This window comes from Podarcis pityusensis, assembly GCF_964106645.2.
Source record: "Podarcis pityusensis genome assembly, chromosome: 4".
In the NCBI taxonomy this organism is placed as follows: domain Eukaryota; kingdom Metazoa; phylum Chordata; class Lepidosauria; order Squamata; family Lacertidae; genus Podarcis; species Podarcis pityusensis.
In genome coordinates this window covers 46,097,629-46,112,781 of record NC_138027.1, presented here as the reverse complement: position 1 = coordinate 46,112,781, position 15,153 = coordinate 46,097,629, and the positions used below count along the sequence as shown (strand labels likewise).

General features: G+C 37.7%; 1 protein-coding gene across 22 annotated transcripts in view; it reads left to right on the top strand.

Annotated features, from left to right (window-relative positions):
* Positions 1–15,153, top strand: part of ROBO2 (roundabout guidance receptor 2) — an 835,262-nt gene that overhangs the window by 722,752 nt on the left and 97,357 nt on the right. For all 22 annotated transcript variants that reach the window (XM_081003977.1, XM_081003969.1, XM_081003975.1 and 19 more), the window contains 3 exons: positions 1,121–1,286; positions 2,379–2,545; positions 8,627–8,748. In XM_081003977.1, the coding sequence (XP_080860103.1) occupies positions 1,121–1,286; positions 2,379–2,545; positions 8,627–8,748 (455 nt within the window). The remainder of the gene's footprint in view (positions 1–1,120; positions 1,287–2,378; positions 2,546–8,626; positions 8,749–15,153) is intronic.

Genomic DNA, 15,153 nt, shown 5'->3' with positions numbered 1-15,153 from the left:
AAATCTATTAGACAGTTAAAATAATTATGAAAAGCAGACATTCTCATAGAGAACACACTAGAGATAACAAATATATCCATTTCAGTTTTTCTGTTTCTAAAGTTTAGTACATTCCCTTTTTGCATAAAAATGCAGATAAATTTCTTCCAATATACTCATTTTTTATGTGATTTTTCCTAATATGTGCATTATTTGCAAGCAATCTTTACCGATGCAGTGCATTTTTGTACATTATTTCCCCCTAATATATACATCTTCTGACTACAAGGAAAATTTGTATGAAGAGTGAATTTTGAAGAATAGCTGTGTTTTAGTTTCCATATTGGTTCTGGAAGTGTGGATTAGACATATTCACATTAAAAAGTGAAATAATCAAATTTCTCCCCAAACCTGAAACACACAACCTCATCTTTATGCTGTTCTCTTTGCTCATTCTAAACTGGGTTATCATATTAGCCTATTCAGATGCTGAGGTTGCACATTCAGTGAACCTAGGAAATGGCTACCTCTGTTCTTCCCTCTACAGTATTCATGTTCATTGAACACCCGAGCAGAGCCCCTGCATGTGTAGCTGTATGTGCAGAAGACTCTTTCCATGTGAGAACCCTACTAGAAATTGTATCCCATTTTACATGAACAAAGGCTTCCACCCATGCAGCTATAAATACATAACCTTGGGGTGGGATTTACCTAATAAGCCCCATCTGCACATTTACCTAATAAGCCCTGCACAAGGACTTCCAGTTTTGTAACAATGTTGTCTCTCGTTCCTCACATGCTCCTCAAAATTGGCTCAGGGTGGGTCAGGACAAACCCCAGAAATGTTGATGGGGCAAGGAGAGATAAGAACATTCAGTCTGGCAAGCTGAAATGCTTATGCAGATGGAATGATTGGAAGAGTGGAATGTTGAATTCCACCCTTTGTTTGAGTGTTCAATAAATGGGCAGAGGAGGATGGGCAGAGTCTGCCACCTTTTCTATGGGTGCATTCATTGGGCATATGAGTTGGATGTCTGAACAGGACTACTGTGTATTTTAAATATGTTTTTGATGTTTTGTTTTTACTTCACCTTTATTAAACAGATTTTATTTTCAAAATGTAAGCATTTGTCTCCCACAGAATCTGGAGGAGCAGCCGTCAGCAGAAATTATGATTCAAATGACCTCCCTGGACCACCATCCAAGCCTCAGGTCATGGATGTCACTAAGAATAGTGTCACCTTGTCTTGGCAGCCAGGCACCCCTGGAAACCTCCCAACTAGTGCATATATCATTGAGGCTTTTAGGTATGTTACAAATTCCATTTTCCTTATGCATTGATACAGTTAGGGGGATCTGCACATTTCAACAAACTCATTTTGAAAGGTAAAGACATGATAATTCCGTTCTAAAATTTTATGAACCTTCTGTTTTAAAGGAATATTTCAAAAAACATACTTGGTTTGTTGGATTTACAGGAATATATACTGAGGTGGAATCTAGACACATATAAAAACTGCTGTGAAAATTCTTTTTCTTAAAGTATTTAAAAAAAAAAATACATTGAATTTTCCATAAGGCTCACCGTCACCATCTAGTGTCACATTGTATATTGCACTGAAAACACACTTAAAACATTTTATTTGCAGCTGTATAGCTGAGACCAGAGTCTGCTTTTGTCTTGGAAGCAATACAAACACACAGCACTGTCATTCACACTAGGTTTTTATCAGTAATTCTCAGTATCATTAAAAGCAGATAGAATTCTTTATTGATAACATTTTGTTGGGCTTCCATACATTCATCTTCTAAATAATATAAAGCCTGGAGGGGGGGAAAGGTGCTCTCTAACCTTCGTAATGTCCATTTTGACCTGGCAGTAAACCACAGTAATATCCCATCAGGCTTTCAAAGGTGTCGTGTATTTAAGAGATATTTTGTAGCACAACAAAAGCCTATGACCTCAGTTTATTTCTACAGAAGACCAGTTCAATAACTAGACACTGGAAACATAGTCATTCAATAATATTCTTTTGCAGATGTGCTTTGGAACAGCTGTAATTTTGCTTGTAAACTTTGTGCAAAGAGGACAAGAGAATTTTAACCATATTCTTTTAGCAGATTTGTTCTTCTCAACATTCTTCCCCCATCTCATTTCTATTTTACAGGAATTTTTCTAACAGGCTATTAACATTATCAGCATTTATTGTGAGCTGTGTGGCTTTGGTTTTGTACTCCTTGTTGATTGATTCAGCTGAAACAATCAGAACTATTAATGATCTTAATAGTGTATGTAAACTTTCCCCCTCCTTCTGTGGCAGCAGACTGAAACTTGATCTGAGCGTTTTCTAACTTTGTGTTGCTTTGATCTATAGTCTTCCAATATATTTTCATTGCAGTCAGTCGGTGAGCAATAGCTGGCAAACAGTTGCTAACCATGTAAAAACGACACCTTACACTGTGAGAGGACTCCGTCCAAACACCATCTACCTGTTTATGGTGAGAGCTATCAACTCACAAGGTTTGAGTGATCCCAGCACCATGTCAGACCCTGTCCGAACACAAGGTAACTTCATTCTGTTTTTCAGGAGCATGATTGCAGTTATAGTAATATATAAAGTAGCTGTCCTCTCTCTTTGTCACACTCTACCAATATGCTTTCACGACCTAGCATGCCAAAGAAATAGAACCCAGGACAGGGCTATGCAGAAGGAAGAGTACTGGAAGCAAATGTTGATTCAGTTTGTGGCAGCAGTGAAAAAGCCAAATTCTGTCTAGGAAGTTACAGTCGTACCTTGGAAGTCAAACGGAATCCGTTCTAGAAGTTGGTTTGACTTCACAAATGCTCAGAAACTGGAACACTCAGTTCCGGGTTTCTGTCTCTATCAGAGAAGCATACTACTAATTGTGAATGGTGTGGAGCTTCTTAAGATTGCCTGATCACCATCACCTAGTGAAGCTGATTGGCAAGAAATTCAGGACTCACAGAAGACAGTAATTCTTTGCACAACAATTAATGTTTGCAATTTTCTGTCACAAGTTTTTGGTTAAGATGACTTAAAACGGGTTAAACAACATTGTGTAGCATACATGTATAGAAAATGGATAGAAATGAAACTTCCATGTTCAGAGGCAGTTCACCTGAGAATACTACATGCTGTGGACAAATAGGGGAGGGCTGTCATCCCAGAAGTCATCTGACTGAGCAGTGTTGGAAACCAGAGTACTGAACTACATGAACTCTTTATCGAATTCAGCTGGGTCTGCTTCTATCTCTTTTCACCTCAGCTATGAAACTCACTGGGTGAGATTGGGCCAGACACTCTGTTAACCTTATCTTCTTTTCAGGGTTTTTGCTGCTGTTTAGTTTTATTTATTAAATTTATTTATTGTTTCACACAACTGAAATGAGTCCTAAAGCAATGGTTAAGATAAGTAAAAAAACAAACTTGTACATTAAAATATATAGTATAACAATACAAACATACATGATATCCACATCCAGAGCAAGAAAAAAACACCAGAAATAGCTGTGATGTTTTCTAGAGAAAGAGAAATCCACATATGTAGTTTATCTTGAAATCTTTGGAAGAAGGACTTGATTCATGATTTTCCCTAACCAAAGCCAGGAAAAAGGGGGACAATCCTGAAGAAATGAGTGTAGTGAATTATTCATTCCATGAGCAGTCTGAAGGGTGGCAGCACGACAACAGGCCCTTTCTGTGCTGGCTCCCTGTTTGTGGAATGTTCTCCCCAGGGATGCTCACCTGGTGACTTCATTACATATTTTTAGGCGCTAGGCAAATTTTTTTCTCTATAACCAGGCCTTTAGCTAATGAACATTCTATGGCCTTTTAAAGAGTTGTGTTTTTTTGTGTGGTTTTTTGAAGGGGGGAGTTATTGGTGTGTTTTGGTTTTTATTATGTATTTTGTGTTTTCATTTTGTATTTTTATGTTGTGAACCACCCTATGATATTTGGATGAAAGGGACTATACAAATTATTATTATTATTATTATTAATGTTTGAAGATTCTCTCATTGATTTGCATACATCTGTTAATTTTAGATAATTTGTTTTATTGCTTTATATGGTTTTGTTTTGTTTTGTTTTGTTTTGCAGCATGCAAGCCATGCCACTTAAATCCTTCTCTCCTGTTAATCTTAGGCCCTTCATATCACTAATGTAAGCCTCTGTCCTTGACATCCATAGTAGTAACCAGAGCAAGTGGCAGGGTCAGGCGATGAAGCGGGGAGAAATAGGAAAGGATGGCTGGGGAAAGGATCTGTTTCCATCCTGTTGAGCTTTATAAACATGTCACCAAGGCCAAATGTATGGAAGCTGCTGACTTTTGTCCTTTTGTCATTCAGGCATCCCATGAATGATATTCTGGGGCAGAGAATAATGAATGATGAAAGCAGTATGCATATAAGTGCTGAGAATGTGTGTGTGTTTTTGTCTTGTTGCAATGGGAAACAAGCTGCACTGAGCCTTATGTAAAAAGGTAAAGGTAAAGGGACCCCTGACCATTAGGTCCAGTCACAGACAACTCTGGGGTTGCAGCGCTCATCTCACTTTACTGGCCAAGGGAGCCGGCGTACAGCTTCCAGGTCATGTGGCCAGCATGACTAAGCCGCTTCTGGCAAACCAGAGCAGCGCACGGAAACAGTTTACCTTCCCACCAGAGCGGTACCTATTTATCTGCTTGCACTGTGTGCTTTCAGACTGCTAGGTTGGCAGGAGCTGGGACCAAGCAACGAGAGCTCACCCCGTCGTGGAGATTTGAACCGCCGACCTTCTGATCAGCCCTAGGCTCTGTGGTTTAAGCCACAGCGCCACCCGCGTCCCATCATGCCTTATGTACATGATGATAAATCTGAGTCCAGCTCCTTTCCTCTTTGCCTCTGCAGCAAGGACCTGGAGAGCTATGGGTTCTCTCTCCTTCTTTACATATTGGTGGGCACTAACTAGTTACTATAATAAGAAGCATACACCACCAAATGTATTACTTTTAAGTAAGTTAATACAGGCAAAAGCACAAACCAAAGCAGTTATTTTGGCTTTAGCTAGCCTCTGTTTCTTGGACACACTTCCATTCAAAGGCATTTATTATTGTTATTATTATTATTATTATTATTATTATTGACTTAGCTCCGTGTGGCATGGAAGTACCTGAGACCAGAGAGGAGCAAAGCAGCTGCAAACTTCTCAGGAGCTCACATGTTCCTGCAGTCCCACTAAACCATTGTTTACATGTTATACAAACCAGGCCAGTGAGGTATAGCTCATCAGTAACATATTTTACCCCAGTTTATTCATTACTACTGTGACTTTTAAATCACATGTGAAGGAAGAAGGAAATCTTCCAGTTTTCACTTATTTTCAAGAAGAATGCAGTCATCTAGCCCCATGTGTCTATTTGGAGACAGAGACATGTACACATACACACCTAGTACAGAAGACTATATAAAGGGATAATACATGTATGGGATAACATACGCAGTTAAGTAGTTTTGTCAGTGATCACCTACTGCACATATTCTTTGAATATTTAGAGGAGGAAACAGAATTGCACACGGGCCCCTGCTCCTAATCCCCGTGTGCTGCATTGGGTTTGGGTGTTAGGGGAGTGCCTCAAATTATTGCCATCCATTCAGCAAATCAGATGTAGCCCGTTTCCTTTGCTTCCTGGACTCACTATGAGTGCCTCAGCATGCTGGCCTTTATGTTGTTAATATCATCCAGCTCTGCAAGGAGAGACCGCATTTTGCATCAGTATGTCAGATTTTACCTGACAGACTGACAAAAGATTTTATTTCATTAAAACAGTTCTTTTCTTTACTTTCTGCGTGCGTTGTAGTTTCTATTTTCACAAGCTGTCTGCCAGCCACATGTGCTCCAGCATGTATAACACTGACAGCCTTTGTGGTATCCTATAGTTTAGCGAAATTAAATAATGAATTCAAATGACACTTAGCATAATGTTTTGATGTAATTTCAAATGCGGTTCTCATCCAGCCTGGCCTTACAAAGAAAGCTGACATCCAAGGAAAGAGCCTATTCACACTAGCCATTACAAAGGAAAGAATCAGCTAAAAGCACTGATGCATGATATCATTTGCAATAGGTATCTATGACCACAGGCCTTAGTGTCTTGAAATAACTCTAGCAAATACAATTATATATTATGGTTACTTTTATACCAACAAATTAAAATTGTAGCTTAGTAATGGAAGGGCTGTTTTTGTCAGATTCCATTTTCTCCTTTATGCAGCTCATCTCGCTTTTTCTTTTTGGAGCTGTTGTGAGGTTGCCTTGTGTGGGAGCAGATTGCTCTGATCCCTTCAGAGATACGTTGAGTCTGATTGCGCCATAACTGGTCTCTGTCCCACCAAACAATTTCCGTCATTCTCAGTACAAAAGCATACTAAGTCCTTCCCAAGTCCCACTGTAGCCACAATCCCTCAAGTCCTGCTGCAACTGAAGTTCCATCACTTATCAGAACCACACATTTGATCCATACAATAATTATATAAATAAAGAAGAAGAAATTGTTGGCAATAGAAATGTCATGGTTCAGCTAAGCTGTCATTAATAAAAGGAATGTATCTCCAAGGCTTATTTTTGTCTTGGAGAAAGTACTAGTTACAAAAAGTGCCCATACAAGCTTTGAAATTTTGACAGAAAATGTTTCCTACATTTATTTGGGAGGGCAAAGAATCATGAGTGTCTTTCCATAATCAGAAAGAGAAAAGTCACCTTAGCCTATCCAAACATGGCTATATATATTTTTTTTGCAATGAGACTGAAAATTAAATACAGATGGATCAGTTAATAGAGAGACATGCATGGTATGAAATAACAAGACAGTTATAAGAGCCCATTGTCTCCCTTTATCTTGGTTTTACCCAGGTAAATGTTAAAAGCTGGATATAATGTCTTATTTTATATATTGATTCAGTACTATAAGCCTCAGGTAAGAATATTTCAGTCCACATCTGTCTGTATTGACTTCTTCTATTTTTAATCCATGGTCTTAATCATATCCAGGTCTTCCATATAGGTAGAACATGGGTTTTTAAGATTTAGGGGCATATTTTTGGATTACTAATTGGACTTACAAGATCATTTTTAAAATGGGTGGAGATATTATTTAAACATGGTACTAACAAGTGGAATACTAATTTGGGTTATTTTGAAAAATCAGCTGATTTTAAATATCCTAAAGGAATGTTTTCTAAATCAATTGTCAATTTTTGTCTGCTAACTACTGTATACAACAAATTTGAAACTGAGATGAAGGAAAATGCTAGGCAGAACCATTGCAGTGTATTGACTGGTATGGCTAAAGGTTCTGGTCATTCAATTTGTAAAAGAAAGACAGCCATTTTAAATAAGCTATGATTGGCAACATACAAATCAATGGTAATTGTTCATCATTGTTGAATACGTGATCTGTCTTCCCTCTTTTTGTGTATACCGTATAGTGGAAATGTCCTACCATGATACTATATTGGGTTTATACAAGAGATTAAGGAGACAACAAAATACTGTTTACCTTTATGTGTGCATGCACACGAAAGCTCATACCAGTAACAAACAGTTGGTCTCTAAGGTGCTACTGGAAGGAATTTTTTTATTTTGTTGCGGCTACGGCAGACCAACACGGCTGCCTACCTTTAACAAAAAAAAATTATAATGAAAGCACCCTATATACTCATAGACACTATTGGGTATTGGCCAAGACCCTAGTGTTCCAAGATGTCCCACTCCTGGAGCCATTGCTGCTGCTCCCCATCCTTACCCACTCTTCCACTTGGGCAAATGAGTGGGGACAGCAGTGAGGACCACCAGCAGCTATCACTGCCACTTAGTGCTCTGCGTAGTAGTCTGTGTAGTAGTCACATTTTGGCCTGAATAAATCCAGTCAAGTGGAAGATTAGGGTTTTACCCCCATGCACTTTACATCACTGCCAAATGCACAGAGACAAACACAGGTAACATTTTATAGAGAAATTGTTGTGCACAAGTTATTAGTATCATTATGGTTGTTTTAATTCCATCCCTTTTTTACCATGAGGTCCCAGAACAGGTTACCACAATTAAACACAATGTAAAAACAACTTAAAACAACTTACAATCACAAAAATAAGGTGGATCCTAAAAATATACATCTCAGATGGCAAAAGCCTATATATTGATATGAGTATTTATGAATTCTACAGTTATGTTTCAAGGCCTTTTAATAAAACTCTGAAATATTATTGCAAGTAATGCACACAATTTTAATTGGGGAAAATAATTTCCTTAAATTTTGAATCTGGCCTGCCAGTTCATGGCACATCAAGGCTGTTATTATTTTAGTGTTTCAAAGCTTTCACATCATACATCTTTAGGTAATTAAAATATGTAAGAATGTATCTATAATAGTTATTAGAATAGGTTTCATATATTACCATATGTGAAAATACAAAATGTTTCCTCCATGCCCTGTTAGGTCTGCAGTTCAGTCTCATCCACTGCATTAATTGAAAACCTACTAACTAATTCCAGTAAGGATATTGAATTAAATATTCATTAAGCTTTTTAGTCATCATAATGAATTAATTATTCTGATTGGCTTTCCTCATGTGTTTTTGACCCAACAGATATCAGCCCACCAGCGCAAGGCGTGGATCACAGGCAGGTGCAAAAAGAGCTTGGGGATGTCATTGTGCGGCTTCATAATCCTGTTGTGCTAACCCCTACCACTGTCCAAGTGACCTGGACGGTAAGATTTTTGTGAATATACAGCTAAAGCTCTACTCTTTTCCTTTTAATTCCTTTTATTATTATTTCCCTGGAGACCCCCAAAAATGCACAATGAAAGCATGTATCCCCGTACATACAGCACAACTTATAAAAATAAATGCTCATATTTTGTTTTTGAAGTTGAAAAGTAATTTAAGAAGCGTAGTAACAAAAACAAGCAGCCGCACACTCAGCAACTTTTACAGTAACTGCTCTTGGAATTATGCTTTCTGGCTTTTACAGTGAAAGTATGCCATTGCGCGTGCGCTCTCTCTCTCTCTCTCTCTCTCTGTGTGTGTGTGTGTATGTTTCTAATGTGGGGGTTAATATAGTATTCTGTTTGCCCTGGTAAATCTAATATTTTAGTCAAAGAGAGCTGTTCTAAAGTGAAATGCACAGACATGGGATCACCTGAAGATGTACACTCAATAGAAGAAATGTATCTAAAAATATCTAAGGCTGATTGAACAGTATGCTTCTATACAATATGTACCTATTAAGTGATCCACAAGTTTAGTGTGAACCTTTGTAACTGGTTGTTGATTTTCTGGAGCATTTGCAAATGAAATGAAGCTCCACCGTTCTCCTGCAAAGGTATCTTTGTGCTTTGTTCCTCTTGCCAGTCTTAATTTTGTGAGTCATTTTTTCCATAAGGACAATGCACCACATACTCTTGTGCCAAGCATTCAAGTTCACACCTTTTCAGTCCTTCCAGATCGTTACTATAACCATACATGCAGCCGCCAAGAAAAATCCAATTAATTTTTAATTCTTTATGGTGATTATGATTAGACAATGAGAATCATGCAAGGGCTTCTGTATATACGTTTTTGTTTAACCTGAAAAGATCCAGGTGAATGAAAAGCACTGCACTGGCACAGTTATATTACTCTTTCGAAGGCCGACAGTTTCCATGACATTGCTGTACAGCACACAGAATTTTAACTACATGTTTATTTTCTTATAACAAAGATGTCTTAGCAGAATGTCTCTTGAAGCTTGCTGTAAAGCAGAAGTGATATTTACAAGATTCTTCAGCATAGATATCCTGCTGAGTGATCAAAATTATACAGTGATATTTTAATACTTCTCTGTCCAGTTCCATGCAATGGGCCTTCTTCCCAGAAGACTCGGTTTCCTAATGACCTTTTGTAGTAGGCATTCTCTGATTCATGCCTTCCTAGAAGGCATTCTCTGATTCATGCCTAAGGTAAAGAATGGTATTTAATTCTGTAGTATGAGCTTCAGTGGTATCAAAGCCACTATCATCTTGGCATTACCTACAACATTCCTTTTCAAGCAATGATGCTTGTAAATTTGATGCTATTAGAGACAAAGCTTCAAAATGTAGCATTTCTTTCCCCACTACTTTTGGGAAGGAATTTGTAACCATAGAAGCAAAACTTATCTAGACCGCAAAATTAGTAGCTCTGTCCTTAGGCTATTTCCCTCTGGGGTAGCGGGGGGGGGGGGATTACCACAGATGGGAAATCAAGACTAATTCGCCAAGGAAGCACAAAGTGCAACAAGGAATATATTTTTGCAATATGAATTTTGCTATAGGCATAGGAGCAATGAAACATGGGGAAGACATGTGAAACCTAAATATTTTGGGATATATGTTATATTGATGAAAGAAATGATATAATTATGTGCTTTACAGCTATGGCTATCTCAAAACATTTGGGCACCCTGTACCTCAGTCCTGCATTCATTCATTCTTCATTACCTTCATCAAAACTCACAAAGCCTTTGTGAGGATGAAATGGGGGGGGGGGAGCCATGTACACCACCTTGAGATCCTTGGAAGATAAAGGTGGCATATAAAACAAACAGACAGACAGACATTACCAGGTGTGTCATAGAGGTAGAAGCAAAAAGCATTGAGTAGCTTACTTACAGTTGCCCCTACAGCACTGACATGGGCCTGGTATAAAAGCAAATTCCATTCATTTAGCAGAATCCTGCCTTGTTAAGTGATTGAAGTGATATTAATATTTTAGGCAGATTTGAAGCGGAGTTTATAGAGGTCATTTGCTCACAGTCCGCTGAAATACCAAATCTTAAGAAGTCCAATGCAAGCAGTATGTGTTAGGGAGAACCAAAATGAAGTGAGTAAAATCTCCCTTTTTGCTACTGTTCTTTCACAATGAAAAGGGACACATATTTCTTACTGCAAAGCAAAATAACAATTATTATGATTACTAATTCCAATTTACATGCTAGAGGAGAAAAGCAGTGACCCACTACCAGCCAGGCAGCACACAATACCCACCAGAGACATGTGAAAATTGCTTCAGGGAGGAAACAGAAAAGGAAGAGAAAAGTCAGAGCAGCTAATTAAAAAGTTTCCAGCACCCAGGACAAAACCAATTAATTATCCAGTATCCAAAATAACATCCATATTATCCAGAGAGTGAAGCCAGGATTATTAACTTAACACAAAGACCCAGTACAAGTAGCTGGCAAATGCCAGATGAGTAATGACCCTTTGTTTTTACCTTTTGCAATTTGGAATTTGGTTAGGCAGGAGACAGGCAATATGTTTTTGGCAGTCTGACTGCTGGCAGGCAACTTTCGGCCACTCCCACTTTCTGTTCTACTCTTGTTATTTCTGTCAACAGTTATTTGGAAATTCTCCCCTCTGTTGCAAAGTTTTATTGTTTGAAAATATAAATACCTTCTATATAACTACAGTATAGCATGAAGCTAACGAGATAGGAGGGAAATGATGTTGAAAAATGACACTATCAACCATCAAGGCCCTTTTATTCTAAAAAAAGTAGATAATTTAATTTATGCCCAAAACAAAAGCAGCAGTTTTATAGTAACTTTCCACTCTGATACATTCCTATAATTAGATTTTAAAATACTGTTACCTCCCATTGTATGCATTTTTATTTAATTTAAAAGTAAAAAAGAATGCTGTACTATTTCATCCACTAAGATTATAATGGAATGGGAAATTGTCAGATTTATTATTAGTAGTAGTAATAGTAGTATTAGTAACTTTGAAACATTTTTTCCCCTGCCAAAATCTCTGAAAGTTGCCTCTTGGTTGTCTCTCATAAGCTACTTTGCAGTTTGCCAAACAGAACACCTGGAATGAACATTCGCAAAGGGAGCCAATCTTGTAGGAGAATCTGAGTAGCAAGCTAATTGGTGTTTCCTCCTGCCACCTCTTGTCTATTTCTTCTGATGTAGGTGGTCATATTGTATGCCTAGACCTCACACCATTGATGAACTGTTATCAAGGAACAGATTTGCATCCACTATAAGCTATGGCCACAATCTAGCCCAGTCAAAACGGCTTTCTTAAATTAGGATTTGAGGAAGGGGAAGAGCCTATGCACTTGAAAGAAATTCCTCCCTTGGCTAATAAACTTAGTATGCCATTATGTAATCACTTGTAAACTGGTTATCTGCACTACCTTGCTAGATTATAAGGAAAATCTTAGTATTCCCCTGCTGGCTTGGAGCTTTGCTCAGGTCTATGATTGCCTTGCTAAGTGGCAGATTAGCTTGCAAAGTGATTGCATGGTAAATTAGCTCTAGGTAAAGTGGTGAAGAGACTTACCATATATCTGTCCTGATCAGAAATCTAGGGGAATTCTAAGATTCTTCTCAACACATGGTAGGACAAGTTCTGAGGACCATACCAGGTGGTTATTGTGATACCATGATAGGTTTCCAGTTGGACACATCATAATCTCTATTCACGCATAATGTCTGGATTGTAAATGGCAGAGCCAACTGTGAAATTCTGTAAGGCTTCTTTTCATAGCAACAATGTGATCATACAGTTGACAATGTGACAACACAGAATTGCTAACAAAGTCAGCTCATGTTTCTCTTGTATTTACAGAAGCCAAAATTAAAATCAGTCACATTCATATCTATCGTGCTTCACTGTTCCACTTAATTAGAGAACAGCATCGATAACACATGGCCTCGCATTTTTTCAGTAACACAGAAATTATAACTTGCCTTGGATAATACATAATAGTTACTGAGAGTGACATATGATTAGTTCAGTCTATTACAAAGACCACCAAAAGTATGGAATCATTTTGAAACAGTGGATGAGTCTTTAAAACTGTTTTGTTTTTATAGTATTCATGGGTTTAACCATGCCCAATACAGCATTTTTTTAAATTTCTGATTCTTTGCTCATCCATAGCAATTTTAATGAATTTTGCATTATAGTTCTTACTATCTTTATTATGATATTAATAAATATGTGCCGGTAATAAAGGAGGAATTCTTCAAATTTCAATGTGCCACAGAAATTAACCTTTAATGATAATAATAATAATATTTGTTTGCAGGAACATAATATATGAATTAAAAGTTTTGAAATTTGTCCAGAAGTTAAAAGTCTGAAAGTGGTTATTCTCAACTATATTGGGTAATCTTAGCAAGACTGTTTAGGAGATCTGGCATCAGCTTCTGGCTATGTAGAGTTTTATTGATAGAGTATTAAACATTATCTAATGATGGCAACTGTTCTATAGCTTACAAGGTACATTTAACAAAATATTAACAAAGAGGGGAACGGCCTCGATTACCATTATATTTTGACCTTACAAATTCTTGTGACAGTGCTGTTGCTTGAATTCGTTGCTGGTTCCAATAGTTTTATTAGCACTTTTTAGTATACAGTATTATTTGCAATCCTTTCATCCTCATAAGGAGACATGTAAGGTAGTTCATTAAAATGCATACTTTAATTAAAACTGGAGTATCTTGAAAGTCTCTGGAGTGTATACTTTCAGTGTATCATGTGTATGATGTGTGACAGCTATTTGATGGTCATTTGTGTTTAACAAGGAGAGAGTTCACAGGGTGGATGCTATTCTGTGTACATATTATCAAGGTATACATATTACCAAGACTTAAAGCATGACCATTCTTGTGTTGCACTGACTGAAACAGGAGTGAGTCTTGTCAGCCTGTAGTCTGCCATCTGCCTTACTAGTGGGCTAAGCAGGATCTTGATCATCCCTAGATATTGCCCATGCTCTGTTTTCATATAGGACACCGTTGTTACTAGTATACTTAGCAAATATGATAGTTTTTTGCTCAACGATGTTTAAGCGTAACATAGAACACCTGTGACTGTCAGAACACGCCTTACTAAGCAAATTTGAGTTCCTTTAATGTTCTCAGAATGACTTATTAGACACATAGTGAGAATGAATCAGAACCAGATATAGTTGAACCTAGGTACCATTGAAATCAATAAACTTAGTCATGATTTTAGGTTGCATTGAAGGAAACTAAGTTCAGCTAATTTAGTCTGAATCCATCACACATTAATCAATTGTTAATTGGAAAAAAGGTTTTTGGACTTTTATATCAGTGACAACATTTTTCCATATGGAATGTTTATTTTATTCATTCATTCATATATCCCACCTTTTAAGAAATCTTCTTGCAAGGCAGCATTTCTGTATCATCCAGTGGTACTGTAGACCTTTATGAGGGCTGGATATAAGAACAGATGTCACTATAACACATCAAAAATGTGCTGACAAACCACAGTTGTAAACTTCTTTGCAATTATTGCTGCTGCTGCCAGCATTATAGTACCTAGCTACTATTTAGAAACCAAAGTGACATTTGGGATCTAGGAACTATGCAACAAAACTTGCTTCAACCCAGCACATTGTTCATTTTGTGGCCAGGATACATAACTGATATATGTAACTATGAACAGAGGTACAAATCAGGAGTGGACAGTGTCACAGGGCAACAGAGCTTACCTTACCTCTTGGCAGCTGAGTCACTGCCACTTATCAAGAAGGAGAAGAAAATAGAGAGGTGAAGCAACAGAGGTCAGTATGGTGCAAATGCATTGGTGGAACCAATTCAGCACTCTTGCTGATATTTTTATACTGGCAAGTTCTGACACCCCCCCCCCACCTCTTCAGTTCCTGGTATATAGCAGTGACTCATATGATGGGAGGTCAGGTGAGCCCAACTGTCTCACCACGCCGTCCACTGCTGGTATAAATATTTTTATTTATTTTTTGCAAAATTTAAGATCTGAATAATTTTTAATGCATATTTTAAACATACTTTCTCCAAATACACATTTCTAAGTGTGTTTTCTCTCAGAACACACATTTGTAAACACATGTTGACACTAAGTAGGGTCAGGAAGCACAGAATTCACTGGGATAACATTAGTCCAGGAACTGCAGATCAGGTCTGTTTGTATTATTAGAAATGACCATGATTGATTTCTTCCAACAACCCTACCTGGAAATATCGACCTTCCTTGGGAACTCTTCTGCTAATGAATGGCTGCTGGGTGTGATTAATAAAAGATGATGGAAAATTACTCTACATATCTTCAAAGCCACTTTTAGCATTTGGACCA